At 39.2% G+C, this 21,270-nt stretch overlaps 1 protein-coding gene across 1 annotated transcript; it reads right to left on the reverse strand.

Annotated features, from left to right (window-relative positions):
* Nucleotides 1-123: 123 nt before the first annotated feature.
* On the reverse strand, nt 124-21,095 carry LOC104608013 (serine/threonine-protein phosphatase PP2A catalytic subunit). Its single transcript, XM_010273850.3, has 7 exons — nt 20,802-21,095; nt 20,443-20,712; nt 8,332-8,446; nt 2,558-2,666; nt 2,397-2,474; nt 728-919; nt 124-591 (listed from the first exon to the last, which is right to left on the reverse strand). The coding sequence occupies exons 2-7, from the start codon at nt 20,693-20,695 to the stop codon at nt 418-420; spliced, it is 921 nt and encodes a 306-aa protein (XP_010272152.1). The 5' UTR covers nt 20,696-20,712; nt 20,802-21,095; the 3' UTR covers nt 124-417.
* Nucleotides 21,096-21,270: the final 175 nt, after the last annotated feature.

The following is a 21,270-nucleotide window of genomic DNA, read 5'->3' on the forward strand; positions in this document are numbered from 1 at the left end:
CAAATTGGACATCATACAAGGTAAGTTGGTAATCGTCCGTTGGTGGGCATTGCAAACCAATTCAATACCACCAGCTTCCCACCATTCAACATGCATTGGCGATCATTTCAGGTACAGCTTTCATTGACAAAACCTAACCCAAATCCATAGACCACCATAGAACGTAAATTATAAAACAAGAGATTTTGTTATTGCCGCTTCCCTTTTCTAAGAATACAAGACAAATGCCAAGTAAAGCCTTCCAATAGTTCCGTAACCACAACATGGCAGCAGCAAGACAAATCCAAACAAAAGAATGATACTCATCTCCCTGTCTCTCTCTCCACTTAACGACAAACCTCTTCCCCTCTTAAACACATCTACATAAACACAACAAGAAACAAGAAGTATCACCAACTGGTGGCCAAGATATAAAGATTACAAAAAATAGTCTGGAGTCTTGCGTGTGGTGTCGGGCTCAATCTGCCGTGGCGCAGGGTCAAATTGAAGAAAATTCTGATCCATGTTTTCCCCAATCTCAAGTATTGCTGCCATGTTACCACACCGGTAACAATAGTTTGGGGCACTGAATACCGTAACTACATTCTTGTCCTGCAACCATTGAACAAAACAATCAAACTAAAAAAAATGAATCAACTGTGTAAATGAAAAATGAATGATGAAACAAAAAACTGAAAACATAGTAGATAGTAAAAACAAACCATGCTTTCCTGCTAGGTTAACCCACCTGACACCAGTTGTAACCTTCCATGACAAGCTGATGGGCTCTTGAAATAAGGGTAAGCCCATTCGTGTGATTGAACTGAGAAGCAATATCCTGTCCGAACGTGTATCCAGCTCCCCGGGGAGAGATCCCCCACCCACATCGATCATCCGGATCAGACCACAAGAGATCACACATTGGTCCCTCATGTGGAACCTACTCCAGAGTGGAAAAGGGATATCAGAAAGCCAAAGCCATCAACTGAGGAAAATACAAAAGCCAAAGTAATAAAAGCAAACCTTGACAACCTAATGCAATTTCTAAGAATGATGAAACCGTCCATAAAGCAGACAAGCTGTTCATGGGGGGAGGAAACAAAACCAACCATTAATATCATATTTTGCCACTTCATAGTCTTCATTTAATCATTCCTTACAACGTAAGGGAGGTATTTTAGGTCTAAGAACATTGAAGGCCTCCCGAGATTAATTCCTTTTTTTTGACAACTGTCCTGAGATGTATTTCTTTCGCCATTTTGAAAAGTGGCAACTGTTTCTTTTTTCTTTTACATGTTTCTTATATCTTTATCTTCTCATACATGCCCTATTCTATGGACAAGACCATTTTGTTTCAAAACTAGCTTCCTTGTTCAGCACAGGAAAAAGATACTTTCAAATGGTATCCCTAATTGAGATAGCATATCCTACCAAATGCCACTAAGAACAACAATAGTAAATGTGGTCTTAGACAAAAAATTCTTACAACCTAGCAGAATAGCTTGTTTCCTACTCCTACCCCAAAACAAGCTATTCTAACAATTCTGTTTTGAATAATCACTTATAACATTCCCAAATCCCACCAACAATCTATTAGAAATTTGAAGGATAGAATCAAAACCAAATGACTTAGGAGTGAGCCGACTTTTGGTGAATGTCTAGATCAGTTAAGAGTAGGAGATCTGAATAGCAATGCAAATTATCATCTACCTTCAGGATCTTCAACACATTACTTGCATACATCAGACAAAAAATAATCAAATACGCCCGGATTTCTGTGTGTAAAACCCTTGAGATGGAGATATCATAAATAGTTCCAGATATTCTGTGGCCTCCCCCCTCTTCATTTTCAGTCATATAGCTTGTTTCAGTTGGTAGAGTATAATGGGAAAACAATGATTGCTAACTCATTACTTGCATACATCAGACAATGATTGCTAACTCATTTTCAGTCATATAGCTTGTTTCAGTCATATAGCTTCTTTCCATGCTAAAATGGCCAAGGCAACAGTGTTTTGGTAACACCAAAAAGGCATCAAACCAGGCAGTTAGAAGTCATTTTCAACCATCAGGCAGCAAAGTAAAGAGGGAAGGGGAAGGGGGGCAGCAACATCTTTTTGATAAGCCGCATATAGGTCATTGATCTCAAGTATAAAAAATCAATAATTATCCCCAAGAATAAAAGAATACACCTGAAAAAATGGAATTTAATCCCTTAAAAAATATTTAAAATTTCAATAAAGTGATCCATGGAAAAAAAGATATTTTTTCCAACTTTCCAGCGGTGGGGGAGAAACAGACAATTGATGTACCATTCTGAAAGAAAGTACATGAAAAACACAACCCAAAGTTGCAAGCACACATTGTCAAATACATGTTCGTGATATGAATAAGAAAGGTCAGAACTGTATGCATACTTCCTGTATACGGTCCAAAGCCCGGATGTTATCTAATGTATCCAAAGATGGGGAGAGTCCACCATGCAAGCAGAAAATCTACATTTGACAAATAATGAAAGTCAGAAATGATTATGAGCTAAACTGAGTTAGAAAGACCTGGATTAATCTAGAACTCAAACCTGGCTTTCAATAAGGGCCGTGAGGGGTAGATAATCAAAAAGGTCAGTGAAATACTTCCAGACATTTGCGTTTCCGTATTTTCTCAAGCATTCATCATAGAAACCATATCTGAAATAAAACCCAACATTAGTAACTAACAATAGGATTTGACTGCATTATTGTTGGGGCATTTTAAGATCATAAACTCCTATAAACTTCATTTTGCACTTCTTAACAGGACAATGCAAGACAGCTGCATAGCAATCATTTCCAAAATACAAGCAAAAGGCCATATTGCTTCCATTTTTCCTATCAACAGTACATGATGTATTAATGTTTTTTTTTTCTAAAAAACTGCATTAATAGTTACCAAAATTAGGATATGTGAATTCCACGATTCATGATCCAGTTAGGCCATAGGAATAAAGATCCCGTTTGACAATCCTTCTAGGATTCAAGAATGCAAGACATCTAACAACACGCTACTTGAAGTTATGCAACTTGGAGATGGACAAACATGCTGAAAGTTTCAAATGCATGAATTGCTGAGTTTTTGAAGTACTTTGGTATGATCCAAATCTGTTTTCCTTCATTTTGACTCACTTTGGATTTGCTTTATATGTTATGTGTTTGTATTTTGATTTGAGCTTATAAGCTTTTAAAAACATTCCTTTTTTTTTAATTATGATTTTCATATTTTATGTATGGACATGTTTTTATTTTTTGATTATTTTCCAAAAAAATGCACCTTGCTTCCTTTTTTTTGGATCAATAACTCTGAAATGATTTCAATGATTAGAATACGACAAGAAGTTGTGAAAGAAACCAGCTTTGGCAAGCTTACCCAGAAAAGAATTACAAATGAACCCAAAACAGATGTTTTTTGAAACCCTTGCTTTGCTAAGCGCAGTGTTTTAAAAGTGCAAGGCACAAGGCAAGGCATGTGCCTTTTTGAAGCAAGGTGCAAAATTACAAAAAATGCTAAAAATAAAAAATGTCAGAAAATTCAATAAAAGGCAAAAAATTATAAACATAATATTAATAAAAAATACAAATATAAATTTTAAAATAAATGTTTTTAAAAAGCCCATTATCTAAAATTAAAATACATACACATAACATGTAAAGCGTATTCAAATTAAAATTTAAAAATACAATCAAGCATATAAAACATTTTCAAGCATGTAAAATCCACAATCTCTTTTTTTCCTCAATTGCATTACTTCAAGTAGGTAATGTGATGTAAAACATATTACATTCCTGGTTCTACGAGTCGCCTTTGTGCCACGCTATTCGAGGCAAGCCCAAACAAGTCCATTTTAGGGTCTTAAATTCTTAGTTCTCACACAAAAAATAATGATTTTATAATTTTAATTGCTTTTTAAGAAGATGTTTTATTAGGATGAATGAATGAACAACATTAGCAAATAGGGGGGTTATAGGAGCAATTAAAATTATAAAAATATTATTTTTTGTGTGAGAACTAAGAATTTAAGACCTTGAAATGGACTTGTTTGGGCTTACCTAGAGGGGTGTGGCACGAGGGTCCGGGGGCTGGCCCAGCCGCTAGATTTAAAAAAAGCAAAAAAACGTGAAATTTTCAAAAGGTGCATAACTGGGCTAAGGCGCAAAGCGCACCAGGCATGTGCCTAGGACCTAGGCAAGGCGCATACCCTAAAATGTGCCTTTCAAAAGGTGCATGCCAAACTGTTGGCAGATCTCCTCACCCATCCCACCTGGATTGACATGTCCTTTGACAACTATTTATATCTTCTGAATTCATTCTTCAAATGTCATGTCACCCCTTCCCCCTTCTGCAACCATTTTATCACAGTTTTTGAGTCTCCCTCGATGACCAGTCTATAAATACCCAACTCTTTAACCTTTTCAACCCCATATGCTGCAGCTAGAAGCTCTGCCCTTGCCACATCACCCTGCTCCACAGGACAGGAGTACAGAGCAATGATGTTTCCATCTTCATCTCTAATGCCCCCTCAATGCCTGAGGGACCCGGATTATCCACATAACTCCCATCAAAGTTCAGCTTCTTCCAGCCATCTGTTGGGGGAGAGTATGCCTAAAAAAATTGCTGTCTTGTAGATGAGGAGGCAGCAATAAGTCCCCAAACCCTAAAAAAGTCCTTGACCTTAAAAAAAGTCCTCAAAAAATTGCACCTTGCTTCCTCCAGGACCATGCACCGCCTTTTACCTTGGGTGCTAAAATGCTCTTGTGCCTTTCATTTTTAAAATACCCGGGGTAAGGGCATAGTCTAGACTAAAACCATGATGAAAAAATCCAATAGTTGAGCAGTACTAATTACAGTCTAGAAAATGTTGTGTGATTACTTCCATATTTGCACATCCAGATACAAATGTTGGTTTTTTTAATTAAAAAATAAAACTTTCATTAAAGAAAAAAAGAGAACTGGATACATCCAACTAGCAGGGGCTAAAGTAACATCTCACAAAATAAGCTAGAAAACAACCCTACCCAACCAAACTGAAAGCAGACTACTACAACAAAACTCAACACAGATCCCTTCTTTCAAACACATAATGCCATTCCCAATAGCTCCTCCTGAAGATCAAATGCAGTGCTCTCTGTCACAAAATTCTTCCTGCCCTCCTTCCTCATTCCAAATTGCTCCTCCTTTCCCTACTATGGATTTCTTAAGGCTCTTTTCCTTCTCTCATATTCTTTGAAATCTCCTCTAGCAAAACTCTCCTCTCCACACACACACACGAGTCCAGATCTCCTACCCACGATGACTCTACCCACACCTACCCACATGAGATTGCAGCCACATATGGGGAACATCTCATACTCTTGCATGTTATTATGCATGGGGAGATGTTCCCAATGCATGGAGGTGTGTTTTGTGGGCAGGTGTGGGTAGAGTTCTTGAGGGTAGGAGATCTGGAGTCCACACACACACACACACAATGATCCAAATATTTACTGGCCTCCACTTCTCTGTCAATAATTTTCTTCAAATCCATACTTTCTTTCTTCGCCCCTTCCCCTTCTGGCAGCACCTTCAAAGCAACCCCTCAATTTCACTTTCTTCCTCCCTTTGCTTCTCCTCTAAAACTCCAATGTTTTCCAACTACCTCCAGCGAGGAGAAACCAAAATGTTCCTCTTCCTACCCAGGTCTAGACTTTTGCTTTCAACTGTAGGGTCTTCAACATTTGAAGCTCTGACTTTCACCCCTTTCTTTTGTATAACCATTTATGTTTGTATGCCCTGCCCCAACCAGTCCTTTCAATCATGAAAAGACCTTAGTAGCATGCACAATATTGGATACATTTGAGACCGACTTTCTTCTGAACCTCTGAAGCAGCACTGCTGCAGAACCCTCAACCTTCACAGATTCCTTCCTCCTTTGGCGCAGATCAAAACCCACGTTTCTGACAACCACTTCATAGTTCATACATCAAATGATCACAACAGCTGCCTATAGGAGCAGGCGAAGCTAAATCAAGACCATCATGATAAAGTGGCAACAATGAACTCCTCCCTTAACACCACCTCCCTCCTTCGCTTCACCCCATTCTGCCTTGTCCTTTTTGACATTCTTCATCACCTTCTCCACTCTAACTCCCAGAACATCCTCAAACCCACCCTTCTATGCAAACAACAAGCAAGCCTGCAACTTTAGCCCAAGTCCTCTGTTCCATCTCATCAGGAACAAAGGATTGGCCGGGCAAGAGCGATAGAGAAATTGACTGCAGCCCATGAAATTTGGACCCAACAACATCTGATTTACCTCTGGGATGCCCTTCTAATCTTGCCTCAGCCTCGCATATCTCAGGACATTAAACAATATCAGAGTCACCACTATCTTTTTTTTATTATCAATAACAGAATTTCATTGGAATTAATTAGGAGGTATTACAATTAAACAGAGGGAAGTAAACTATCTTAACTCCCCCACAAGAAAAAAACAGAATTAGAAATAAGCCCTATACACACCTTGCTTAGCTAGCCTATCAGCAAAGGCATTTGGAGTTCTTTTAACCCAGCTGTACTTAACTTCAATATCCTTTGCCAGCCATTTAAATTTTTTCCTCTCATTGTTGCATTTCCACAAACCAGGCTTGTCTACCTTTAACCAACTTACTACTATCTCTGAATCTCCTTCAAGAATCAGTCTCCTAATATCCAGTTCTCTTGCTCTTTGGATCCCTTCCAGGGCTGCTGATATCTCAGCACTGAGAGAATCATCCTCTCCAATTGGACCAGAGAAAAGGGCTATGGTATTTCCTTCCTCGTTTCTGAAAACCCCTCCAATTCCTGATTGTCCTGGATTCCTAATGTTGCTGCCATCAAAATTTAACTTTAACTATCTTTTTTTGATAGGTAAATGGATCTTATTAAACACAGAAAGTCATCAATACAATCAGCCCACGGAGAGGTGCGAGATTCACCTCATACAGTAGCAAACAATTAACAGAAAAAATAAGTTATATCTGAGTCCAGAATTAACCCCCTGCTTGGCTAGAAAGTCAGCCATTCCATTGGCCGATCTTCTCTGCCATTGAAACATCACTGATAGGTTAGTAGTGAGCCATTTAATCTTCTTCAGCTCACCCCTGAATTTCCAAACATCACTGATAGGTTAGACTGGTTAATAGAGTCACCACTATCTTCTGCTACCTTCAACCCAGCAATCCACTTTTCTTTCTTCTCCCTTCGGTCTTGGCTTGCACCTTTCCTCCTACTTGGGGCCCCCCACTTCTTAAAATGGCTTGACACCTTTACACCAAAATCCTTCCCATTAATGACCCGTTGCTTACTTTTCAGTTATATTTCTAAAATTTTTAAACTCTCTATAAAGAGGTTGCCACTCAACCTTCTATCCCCTCTAGGAGCCAGAAACAACTGTTTGTCTCCCTCTCTTGAAAGTTCTCCCTCTACCTTTTCGACTTCAGCCCTCTCCTTAGACTTTTCGACCACATGCCCATCTTTATTAAATTCATTCTCAGCCTTCCTGAAATTACTATTTTACCCCTCCGCATCTCCTGTTCATTGTCTTCAACCTCTGGACGACACTCCACCTTCCCACCAACATCATTGTTGATTGCATGAACTCCAACCCTCTGGTCTTCTCCAATGTGCAGCATTGGTTTAATGAAGGCTAGGTGTCTCTCTACCCTGTTATCTGTCTGATAATGCACATTAATTTAAAAAGTTCCAAAACACCATCATTCTCCAATTTATGGAGACAAAATCACCTACTAAGTTGCCATTATTTTAAAATTTAGTAAAGCATTTAAATTAGTTTCATAAATATTATATATTAAGCAGAAAATGAATCTAGAATCATCATTACAAAGACAGTACAACAAGCTTCACGTAGCTGAGCTCAATCAAGTAATGACAAGGCTTTGTTCAATGGAGTTAAGTTGTCTGTGTATTTATACTCTTAGGGCACCATTATTTCATTGCAATCAAGTAGGGAGATTAGGTGTGACTAAAGTAGGGGCTTTTTTTGTGACTCGTGCCAAATTATGCCCAAACAAATTGCATTTGAAAATATTATGCATTATGCCCTAAGTAACTAAAGTTGCAATAGGAATAGCATCTAATACTTTACATACAGATTGCAGTTGCAATGGGAGTAACATGTGATACTGTGCATATAGTATAGCTATTTACTAGTTGTTTCACTTTCATGCAAGAAAATATGCACAAATTCTTGTTTTCTGGCCATCCAATAAGTTATATTGCAAAACTAGAAGGACCTCATCTGACCAATATTAGGAACAGACTGGAAAAGGATAAACGCCTTACACTTGGGTTATTTGTCGGCTTTCATGATTTCCTCTTAAAATTGTAATTCTGTCTCTATAACGAACTTTTAATGCCACTAGAAGAGTGACAGTCTCCACAGAGTAGTACCCACGATCTGCATCAACAGAACCAAGCAAATAAAATGGGAGAACATTTTAGAAAGCTATTGACTTGAAGAACTAAATATCAAATAAAATGGGAGAACATTTTTTAGAAAGCCATTGACCTGAAGAACTAAATGTTAAGGTCAAGTTGCAAACAATATTGCAATAGATCAGATTGGATAAGATAGAAAGCTAACTTTTTTACCAAATAATTAGGTTTTCTAAATCTAACAAAAATCTATTTTCAGTTCATGATCTAATTCAGAAGCATACTGAGCCACAAAATAACAGATTGGTATAGTTCTACTCAATCCATAGCCCTATTTCTTCAAGTAATCAAAAAGTATAATTGATTAAGAATGTATATGGGGAAGACAGATGGGTGTGGGATCTCAGTCCCTCTGGGTCGTTTACTTGCAAATCATTCTTCTCTTCACTAGTGGCCTCTACCCCATCCCATTCCTTCCCTTTAAAAGAAGTCTGGTGTGCCTTTATCTCCCCAAAAATCAGTGCTTTCTTTTGGGAAGTTTATCATGAGAGCATCAACACGGGTGATTTGTTGCAAAAGAAAAGACTAAATTGGTGCTTGTCTCCCAATTGGTGCATTTTGTGTAAGTTGAATGGTGAGAGTTCTTTCATTCATCAAAAAAAAAATGGTGAGAGTTCTTTCTCTTTTTTTTTAATAATTGAAATAATTTTATTAATCAGCAATAGACAATAGTACAAAGTCCCCAAGGAAAGGCACGAGTTGCATCCTCTCCGGGCTAGTTAAGTACAGATTTCCAAATTAATAACAACTTACAAAGAAGCACAAAAAAGATCTTCCCTAGAAACCCCCTGTTAGGTTAAAGCATCAGCCAAAGAATTAGCAGACCTACTAACCCATTTTACCTCAACTCTCATATTGCTGGTTAACCACTTTACTTTTTTGATGGATCTTTGTAGCCCCAAATGGTGGTATCCAAGTTTAGGAGCCACCTTGTTACCACCTGAGAGTCCCCTTCAACTAGGAGATGCTCCACCCCAAGCTGGTTGGCGATCTGAATTCCTTGTACTGCAGCAAGGATTTCTGCCCTTGTGGAATCCCCCACTCCCACCGGTCCTAAGAATAGGGAAATTATGTTGCTGTCCTTATTTCTCAGGATACCCCCTATACCTGAAGGCCCGGGGTTGCCTTGGCTGCTTCCATCAAAGTTCAGCTTGATGACACCTTCCAAAGGCGGAACCCATTCTGACAGAATTCTATCATTCTTTGTTGAAGTGTTAGCTATTACTAGCCAATTCCTCCACAAGTCATCAAAGATATCCACAGTTTCCAGCCAATGGATTGCTCTTGCTAGGATACAATCCTTCATTTCATCTAACCCTCTTTCCTTCTCTAAGAAAATTCTTGCATTCCTTTCCTCCCAAAGAGTCCACAGAGTGGCTGCCCTGACACATTTCCACATGACCTTACCTCTTCCAGTGTGCCAAAGACAAATGGGTTGAATAACAAGCTTAAATCAGAAGGCATAGACCACCTACCTCCAAATAGCTGTAGCAAAGGAACAGGAGATCAGCAAATGGAAACAGTCCTCATTCTCGGCCTTACACAAGGAACACCAATTTAGGGAAAGACAAAGCAAGGGTCTCTTTTTCTGTAAGTTTTCCAAAGTAATGATTTTCCCATAGAAGACTTCCCAGCAGAATACAACAATTTTTGGGAGAATAGGTCGCGCCCAGACTTCTTTGACAAGGAATCCTTGGGAAATGGGGTTAGAACTAAGGGATTTTAGAAAAGAAGAGCAAGTAAAAGTACCTTTTGGAAGAGGAATCCAAACCCTTTGATCAAAAGAAGTGGGGTCCAAGCAAACAGATTCTAGTAAACGAATTAGCTCAATAACACAACTCGACTCACCATCCCTTAACCCTCTACGAAACCCAAAGTCCCAGTTTAAAGATAAGGGGTTTAACGGGCTCGGGAGAAAAGTTGCAATTGGCTCATGTTTGTGAAGGGAAAGGGAATAGAGCGAGGGGAAACAATCTTTGAGGGGTTGAGTACCCACCCAAATATCCTCCTAGAACAGAATAGCATTACCAGAACAAGCATCATACCTGATGAATCTGAGGAAGCGAGGGAGAATACCATGTATAGCCTTCCAAGGTGTAGTAAGGGTAGCTCGGCGAGATATCCCGGAATCCCAACCATTTCCTACACAACCATGAATTCTTGCCACCACCTCATGCCATAATCTCTCTCTCTCTCGGGGCCATCTCCATAGCCACTTCCCTAGAAGGACTACATTCTTCAGCACTATGTTCCCTATCCCAAAACCCCCTTCTTCCTTAGGTTTGTTAACTATCTCCCATCTGATCAAGTGATCCTTTTTTCACCTCTCCTGGTTCCCATAGAAAGTCCCTCATTGTCTTCTCCAGTTTCTTAGCCTCCCTTGGAGGAATCCTGAACATTGAAAGGAAGTAGGTTGGAAGGTTTGCAAGTGTAGCCTTAATTAAAGTCAGCCTACCCCCTATTGAAATATAATTCTTTTTCCAAGCCGCCAAGCACTTATCAAATTTCTCCACAATAGGGGCTCAAAAACTACTTTCTTTAGGGTTGGCCCTAAGGGTAGCCCTAAGTATGTCAAAAGCCAAGAAGAAATATTGCAACCTAAGCATTCTGCAATGGATTCAATCTCCCTATTCTCCAAGTTTACTCCAGCCACACAACTTTTATCAAAATTTACCTTCATGTTGGAGACCCTCTCAAAAGTACTTATTAAAATCTTAAGGTTTTCCACTTTGTTCAACTCATTCCCTTCACAGAAAATAACAATATCATCAGCAATCTAAAGGTGACTTACTGGAATGCCTTTGCTCCCTATTCTCCATCCCTTTATTTGGCCCTCCTCATCTGCTTTGGAGATCATCCTAATAAAGGCATCAGCAACAAGTGTAAAGAGGAAAGGGGAGAGTGGATCCCCTTGTCCTAAGCCTCTATTGGCTGGAAAAAAGTCCTTAACCACCCCATTCACCAACACAAAATAACGACAAGAGTTTAAGCATCCTCTTATCCAATTACACCATTTATCCCCAAATCCACGTCTTCTTGACATCTCCAGCAAGAAACTCTAATCCACTAAGTCATAGGCTTTCTCCAAGTCCAGTTTGCAAACATATCCTTTCTTGCCCGATCTCCTTATCTCTTCCACACTCTCGTTTGCAATAAGGATCTGATCTGTAATTTGTCTATCCTATATAAAGGCTCCTTGTGCTTGGCTAACGAGAGAGGGGAGAACTGCTTTGATCCTCCTAGAGAGCACTTTTGCCATAATCTTATAGATGCTTGTCACCATGCTAATTGGCCGAAAATCTTTGGGGTGTCTGGCATCATTCTTTTTGGGAATTAAGGCTATAAAGGTGGCATTGATTCCAGGACTCACAAAATGTTTATCCTCAAATTCTCTAAATACTCCAATTAAGTCTTCTTTGACTATGTCCCAACAGTCCTGATAAAATGCCATTGTAAATCCGTCAAGACCCGATGCCTTAGCCCTATCCATAGAAAAAACAGCTTGTTTAATTTCCTCTTCCTCAATCATTCTTTCTAGCCATCACTTATCTGTTTGGTTCAAAGTTGGCCAATTCTCCTCCCCTACTATTAACCGATTCTCTAAGGGTCTTTGAAAGATGGATTTGAAGTGATCCACAATCCTACTGGCAATCTCCTCTTGAGAGGTTATCTCCACACCATCAACGTCAAGCTTTATTATCAAATTTTTCCTCCTTCTCCCATTAGCCAAAGCATGAAAGAATTTGGTATTCCCATCCCCTTCCTTGATCCACTTATGTCTGGATTTTTGTCTCCAAGAGATCTCCTCCCTCAACAAAGTCTCCTCTAACTCCTTTTTTAGTTTCCTCCTCATTTCTCTGTCTTGCTCATCCATCACCCCTTGGGGTTCTTTTGCATCTAACTCCTCAATCTAAACCAATAATCTAGTTTTTACTTCCTCCACTCTTCCAAATTGATCCTTATTCAATTCTTTTATTTTGCCTCTCAACCTTTTTAATTTTTTGTGGAATCTAACCCCATCCCATTTCACTTCTCTCATCTCTTCACTCCACCATTCCTTAACCTTAGGCAAGAAGTCTGGGTGTGTCAGCCACATATTTTCAAACCTGAATGGTCTAGGTCCATTACCAAGAGGTTCTTGTCCTACTTCTATAGGGTAGTGATCAGAGGTTATCCTAGGTAGAGCCTTAGCCACCAAACCTCTCCAGCGGCTCTCCCAACCCTCATTAAATAGGAATCTATCAAGCTTTGAGCAGGTTGGGTTTTCTTGGAAGTTGGACCAAGTGTAGGTAGCCTGTAGTAAAGGAAGCTCCCGTAACTCACAGGAATTTATGAAGTCATTTAACTTCCTCATACTAGTTGTAATGGCTTGCCTAGGATTATTTGACTCATTTGTGAATCTTATTGCATTAAAATCCCCCCCAAACACCAAGGACCTTCCCACAAACCTTGAATTCCATGAAGCTCCTCCCATAACTCATTCCTCTCTCTGTGATAATTTGGACCATACACATTTGTTAGCACCCAAATAAATCCATCTTCCACCATTCTGAATTTTAGGGATACAGTGAAGTTTCCTATTAGCTCCTCTATTGGTTCTACGAAGTCCTCCCTCCACAAAGTTACTATTCCCCCTGAGGCTCCCCACGACGGAGCTGAGCACCATCTTACCCCTCTTATTTTCCAGATCTCCCAGACCCACCTTCTATCCAATTCAGCTAATTTTGTCTCCTGCAACATCACAACATCAGGTCTTTTTCTCCTAAATAGCCCCTTAATCGATCTCCTTTTTCTGGCACTACCCAAACCCCTTACATTCCAGCTTATTATCTTCATTACCTTTCAAGAATTTAGCCCTCCAATATAGTGTTCCTTCATTTAGAACCCTTCTTTCTTTCCCCTCTGCCACTGAACTCAATATCCCCTTCAATGTCCATTATTAGTCTCTCCATTTCAGACTTTTTCTTCTTTTTCCTATCCTTATTTCCCACTGACTTCCTATTCTGCCCTTTATTTTCTAATTCCTGCCCCAATCTATTGGTTCTTGCCTCTGATTCAGGGTTTTTCGGAGCCACCTCTATCATTTCCTCCTTCTGTTTATATTCCTCCAGCAGGGCACAAATCTGCTCCCAAATCCATTCTAACTCCTCTTGTTTCCTTTCTAACAACCCAACTCCCTTCTCTGATCGGACTCCATCATTATCAATCACCACTTCCCTGCTACTAGTTGGTTGGTTTGGTTGGGATTCCAGGACATCTGTTACAGGCAGAGAACCCAAATTAGTATCTAAAACCAAATGCACTCTGCCTTACCTCTTTAAGTGTTCCCAACTCCACCTGTCTTTTGTATAGCATACCCAGTTTGGGAAAGATCTGTTCTCCGCTGCTAAGGCTCACTCTTCTTTGTGTTTTGATATTACCAAAATCTTGCGAATCCATCTCCTCCTCTAGGAATAACAGTTCAGTGTTTAGGCTACCCTCTTCCAATATATCTCTTGGTTTTTGGAGGTCGATACTTCCCAAGCTAATGGTTTCTTCCAAATCTGAATCGAAATTAGAAAGTTCTTCATCATCTATCAATCTTTCCGAATCAGAGTCAAAAACCTCAGTGCTCTTCACACTCCTGGGGTTACGGCGTTCCTGTTCCTTATGCGGCATCTTCTTCGAGGATCTCCACTGTAACGAGCTGGAGGCCTTCGCTGAACTGTTCGAACGAGAGAAAGGGCTTGAGGAAGACGATGGTATATGGATTTTACTGTCTACCTGAGGAGCCAACCTTGTCACATGCTCCTTTAAGTTGTTATGCGCCCCCCTCACTCTTGGGTCTTTTAAGCATAGCCCACTTAACTTTTGGGGCCTACTGGGCCCAAAATTACAATTTAGAGATGGGCTTGCTGGTTGGACCCCCGTGCATATTCCTGAGGCTACTAATACCTCTGCCCGACCCGATGAATCACCTCCCTCCTCACGTATTGCACTCGGACCATTCCTCTCCACTGGATTAAATTGCTTAGGTCCACAAGCAACTACCTGAGCAAAAGAAACTTTGGTTTTCCCACTGTTGCCTTGTGTAACACATCTAACACTTCTAATGGTTTCCTGATCTGAGTCTTTTGGCCTGCCTAAAGGCTGTGCTTCCATTCTTGTGAAAACTCCTTGTTTCTTTTTTACAGCCACTTTCAGACTGCCACGTAGCTGCAGCTCCTCCACCACTTCGTCTTCCTCCTACCTTGCTTCTCTCCACAGGGTAGCTTCAGTGGAGGACAGTAACCACACTGGGAAGAACAAACCCTTCACAGCTACATTCACCTTCCTCGGTATATCTTATGGTTTTACACCACCTAGTAGAATGGCTGCACTTCGCAGGTCTCCCCAAAAAACACCATCAAGGTGAGCTCCACACAACAAAGCAATTGAGTTTGTTGTTTTTTGATTCCAGAGATGGAATGGCAACCCAAGCACTCGAACAATTACATTATCTTCCACTGAGAACACTTTTGAATTTGATGAAAACGACCATTTAAAAACCGAGAAGGTCCCAGATCATCTTGGATACTTGGGGCTCTAACATTTACCTGGTTTTCAAGAGGGTCCAACACTGCCTTAGTAGGATTGAACGGGGTCACAATAAAGGTGCTTCTTAGCTCCATCTTGCTCTTCAACATTTCTGCAACTTTCCACCAATCTGTCACCACCCCTCCAGCTTCAACCACTAGCATTCTATCCCATTTTCCTTTTGTCCCCTCTGCTACCAATGAAGGGTCCCTCCTACTATTTGCCATGGCAACAAACTTTTTGTTCGTATCCTCTTTTTTACACAAAAACTGGCTTCTGGTTTCTGGTCGTTGTACCTTTTCATCAACTTTCATATTCTCTTTATTCTCCATTCTCCTTCTATTTAGAAATTTTGTTAGTGTCTCAGCAATCCTTCTCCACCCTTGATCATTCTTCCCTTGAAGAAGACAAATCATTTGTTTCCTTCCTTTAGAGAAATATTCAGTTAAAGAAATAAATGCACCTTTTGCACTCTTCTTGTTCTCCAGCACATACCTCCCACCCGATCCTGAGAAATTCTCTTTCCGATATTTCTGCCTCACTTTAGCAGCTGCATCAGAGACGAACTCTTTCACCCACTCAATCATTTCTGAGCCTTCCACAAGGATCATGGCTCTCTTCTGTTCTCTTACTTTCAAACCCTTTCTTCCTTTGATCCATATCTCTTCGAAGAGAAACTCTTTGGCCTCTATCCTCAGAGCTGACCTCCATTTTACTTTCTCCACGAAACCTCCCTCCACTTTCTCCACGAAGCCTCCCACGGCAGTTATCTATATAAGCTTCCCTATACTTTCAGATTCCGATACTCTGCTAGTGTTGAAAATTCTGTACTTATCCAAACTGTCTGAATGCTAATGGCAGGACAAAATGATCTCATAAAAACACGCATTGCATGAGTATAAATCTGGAACAAATCCAGATTGTGACAATAGGGTAGCTATTAAAATAGCAACAAATCCAGTACTCCATGATAGAACTAAACATATCAAAGTGAACAATCCTTTCATATCAAAGAAGCTTGATATGGGTGAAGTGTGTACACCATATGTTAGTTCTAAAGAACAATTAGTTGATGTATTCACAAATGGTGTTAATGTCCTATATCATAACGAATTGTAATGGTGAGAGTTCTTTCCATCTCTTAATTTCCTGTCCTTTCGTTTGTTGTATTTGGGAATGGTTCTGCTCTCTCTTTGGTTGCAGGCGAAACCCTCCTATTAGTTTGGAAAGTCTCTTTAGTCAATCCCTTTTGAGAAACACAAAAAGAATAGACACAATTTTATGAAAATGTGCTAGAGCAGCTATTGTGGGGACTGTTTGGGAGGAAAGGAACTTATGAATCTTTGAGGATAAAGAAAGAAACAATGAAGTAATCTTGGAGACCATTACAGTTAGAGTTACTCATTGGATGAAGACTTTGAAACTATTCTTTGACTTCTCAGTGGAAGACTTCTTTCGAAACTTGGGGTCGATTGCCCTTTCTTCTTCTAGGAATCAAAAGATCTTGGAGGTTTGGTCTCCCCCAAGTAAAGGTTGGCTGAAACTTAACTTTGATGGAAGTAGTTTTGGTATTCTGGGTTATGGCACTTCAGAAATGAATTCAAGCGGTTCAAGATGCTGTCAAGACATATGCAAATTCAGTTAAGATGGGTTAGGAGGTCTGCTAATGGTTTGGCGGATGGATTAGCTAAACAAGGAGTAAATAGACATCATTTGTTTTGGGCTCAATGTTAGTTGGGTTGTGGGATTCTTTGCTGTACTGGGTGTTATTTCTAATAACTTCTTGTTGTACTACTCTCATCTTAAGATATAATAAGATTCTTTGAGTTGCTGATTAAAAAATATATTTAGTTTTGTCAAGGGCAGTGTTTTAAAAGTGCAAGGTGCAAAAAAAGGTGCAGGGGTCAATTTGCACCTGAGGCACAAGGCGAGGTGTGCGCCTTTTTGAAGCAAGGCACAAAAATAAAAAATGCTAAAAATAAAAAAAAGTCAGAAAATTCAAAAAAATGCAAAAAAATATTAAACATAATATTAATAAAAAATATAAACTTAAATTTTAAAATAAATGTTTTAAAAATGTAAAATAACTATTATCTAAAATTAAAATACATAAACATAACATGTAAAGCATATTCAAATGAGAATTTAAAAATAAAATCAAACATATAAAACATTTTCAAGCATGTAAAACCCACAATCTCTTTTTTTCCTCAATTGCATTACTTCAAGTAGCTAATGTGATGTAAAACATATTACATTCCAGATTTTACAAGCCACCTTTGTGCCACACCCCTCGAGGCAAGCCCAAACAAGTCCATGTTAGAGTCTTAAATTCTTAGTTCTCACACAAAAAATAATGATTTTATAATTTTAATTGCTTTTTAAGAAGATATTTTATTAGGATGGATGAATGAACAACATTAGCAAATAGGGGGGGTCTCAGAGCTTCGGTGAGTGAGCAAAGCGAGCAAATGCCCAAGTTCATGCCGCTAGGTTCAAAAAAAGCAAAAAAGCGTCAAATTTTCCAAAGGCGCACGCCTAGGTACACCAGGCGTGCACCTTTTGAAACGACTGACCTAGGACCTACGCAAGGCGCATACCCTAAAATGTGCCTCGCTTGTGCGCCTAGGTGCGCCTTTTAAATCACCGGTCAAGGGTGACTTGTTTTAAGGACACTACTGGAAATTGACTTATTTACACTATTTAAGACCATATATTGAGTCTATTTTCCATCATGTGTAGGATAAAGAATCATTGTGTGTCGATTATTTGACTTTCAAGTCAAACTTGAATATATCATCTTAGCCTTCTATTGTATAAGTGGTAAAATTCTGTTGATTTGGGTACACATACAAGGTAGATACAGGTTAAAAATAGGGTAGAATCATGTTTCTATATATATTTTTCCTTTCATCATATCTATATTTAATTTTTTAACAAATTTTTAAAAATAGAAGTGGTCTTATGATTTACGGATTACAATACGATACACAAATTGATTTGATTCAATTTTCTCTATGATTTATGATACAATTACGAATTTCAGAATCAAAGGCCTAAGCAAGAAAAGGAAAATAGTGTGGAGGACTATTCCTAGTGCTGTCTTGTGGTCCATTTGGGCTGAAAGGAACAGTAGGTTTTTCTGTAATAAGGCTAAGAGTCCAGAAGACTTAATTCAGAAAGCTGTGGGCAAGTTAATCTCTTGGGTGTCAGTTTCTGAGCAGTTTAAAAATTTGAATTTGTCTGTTTTATTTCGTTCTAACTCCTGGTGGAGTGTGTAATTGCTGTGTTTATCAGATCTGGGTCTGATCACAGCTTGTATGTGTTGCTTTGAATAAATATTACTTTACCTTTTTCCAAAAAAAACATTTACAAGGGTTAAGGTTAGCCAATCAGCTTAAACCTAAGGCAAGCGGAGGTTGAAGGGACTCTTTGTTAGTGGTGGGTTGGTTAAAAAACAACAGTCAGGGAAGATGGGTGTACAAACAAGAATTGAGAGAAATCAGAAAACTTGAAGTTGAGGTTGGGCCTCCCTTCAAATGGGTTAGAAGGTTAGAAAATGGTAAGGCTGATGCATTGACCAAACAAGGGGTTTCTAGGGACAATTTGTATTGGGCAACCTTGAATGATAGTTGATGATTGGGCCAGATCTATGGAGATGGTGGTTGTAATCCTTCATTAAGCTTCTTTGATTTAATAAAATTTTTGTTATTGATCAAGAAAATGGCATGAAAGTAGTAAGAAATAATTTATGTGTTAATACAATGGATATCACATAAACAGAATAGAATGATGAAACGGGATTCAAGTAGCTGACTTCACATAGTTGGGATAAGGTTTGAATGGTAATGTAGATAAGAGTACAACCCTTTCATTTCCCCCCACCCTAGAACCTCTACAAATTCATCTATCACCTAGCCCTTTATAGTAATCTACCAAAGATCCCCGCAACCAAAATGATTAACATTGAGGAGCGGGGATTTCCTTGTCTCAGTCCTTGAAAAGCTTTTAAGAAACCTCTTGCACTTGGAGTTCCATTAATGGGTATAGAATAGTGTATAGAGATCATACACCTCTTGCTCTGTCCTATCCAATTCCTCTCAAAACCTATCTTCTCTGTAATCCATCTCAAGAACCCCAATCCATGTAATCATACACTTTTCCTAGATTCAGCTTGTAATGAAACCTTTCCTGCCTCATTTTTTCACATCTTTCACAGTCTTGTTTGCTATCAAAAGCTTCTTGTTCCTAAAATATCACCAAGTGAAGAATCACCCTCAATCTAGTGATAATACTTCTGCAATAATCCTGTATAGTTGTGTGGTTAAGATGATTGGTATAAATGGGAAGCATTTCCTCAATCCTTGGGGATAAAGGAAATGAAAATTGCATTCATTCTCTTCTCAATCTTTCCCTCTTTATCTTCAACAGCCTTGTTTGCTATGACAAAAGCTTCTTGCTCCTAAAATATCACCAAGTGAAGAATCACCCTCAATCTAGTGAATAATACTTCTGCAATAATCCTGTACAGTCTTGTGGTTAAGTTGATTGGTCTAAAATTATTTGGGAAGCAATTCCTCAATTCTTGGGATAAAGGAAATGAAAATTGCATTCAATCTCTCCTTAATCCTTCCCACTTTATGGAATCCATTGAAAACACGCCACTTGATGTTCGATACTCCTCAAACACTATCCTTTTTGTGCTTAGACAAACAGATATATGGTTTCTTTTCTCCAAGTTATAGCAAACTGTTTTCCTCAAATCCCATCTCTTTTGAACTGTTCCAATCAAACCCCCTAAATATAGTAGAAAAATGAGATAGACTTATGGTAGATGGTCTCATAACATCTAATGAGAGACTTAAATTGCATTAACTGATAAGCCAAAATGGGAGCATGCATTCCTCTGACAACAACTCCACCTTAGTCTTAAATTCCAAACTAAAATATAAATAGTGCATACTCTATAAGGTAACCAACAATGTCGCAAAAATCTGCAATTATAAAAATGTAACTGACAGATGCAGACCAAAATATTACACCCCAAAAATTGCCTAATAGAATAGATAGATAGTACTAACCATACATGATCGCCAGATCGATTTAAGTATCCATGCTCTTCGTTCTTAAAAAAAATGATACAATTAATACATACCCAAATACTACATAAAATATATTGGATTCTCCCAAACCCCGAAAATATGGTAAAAGAAACTATATCGGACCCCATAAACTTCATTTAATTCACAGTTATTGGATAAATCGCAAATAATTCTTTCTCTGTCCATTCGGAGTTGCAGATGGTATAGAAAACAGAGCTCCCAAAAAGCCAAAAGTTTTTTATCCCAAAAAGCCTAAAATGAAAAATGGAAACTGCCGAATAATGAGAGGAAGTCAACCTACCTACATAATCGCCCATGAAAAGATAATTGGTATCTGGAGCATTTCCTCCGATTCGGAACAACTCAATGAGATCGTGGAACTGCCCGTGAATGTCGCCACAAACGGTGACTGGGCACTTGACCGGCTGTACGTTCCATTCCTCGACCAGGATGGCCCTCGCCTGCTCGCACAAAGCCTTCACCTCGGCCTCCGAGAGAGGCTTACATTCCATAAGATGCTCGATCTGCCGGTCTAGATCCGCGTGAGACGGCATGGCTTCTTCTCCGCGATCTGCAATGCAAATCGATCAGAAAATGGGGACCGAAAGGAAATCAGCTCCAAGTCCACCAGAAATGCGCCGGAAATCGAGTTCTACGTACCGATAGACGGCCAATTAATTGAATCGGAGCATCATCGACGACGATCTAACAAGGTTAGGGTTAGGGTTCCGGATCAAGAAAAACAGAGGAAGAAAACGCCAGGGGAAATAAAGATCGGCCCTGGTCCTCCTTCGCTCATTCCTCGCAGCCAAGAATTGTTTGCTTTTTCAATTTTAGTTTTGGACCTTATTGGGGTTCGTCTTCATGTGAGATAAAAGAGAAATCCTCTCTCTCTCTCTCTCCCTCCTTTGAGAAACTCGGCAACCCAGTAATAATTAAAAATAAAAATAAATATTTACTAAAAAATTAATAATAGACAACGACAAATGAGAATGTGAGATGAGTCTCAAATGAAACTCAAATGAAATGATGGTGTCTCTCCGCTCTCGTTTTTGTTCGGAACAAAATTGAAAATTCTCTCTTCGGTAGCTCCACGAGTCAGTCGTAAGACATTGGACACGTGTCGGTT

This window comes from Nelumbo nucifera, chromosome 4, assembly GCF_055504915.1.
Source record: "Nelumbo nucifera cultivar China Antique chromosome 4, China Antique-T2T, whole genome shotgun sequence".
Lineage (NCBI taxonomy): Eukaryota > Viridiplantae > Streptophyta > Magnoliopsida > Proteales > Nelumbonaceae > Nelumbo > Nelumbo nucifera.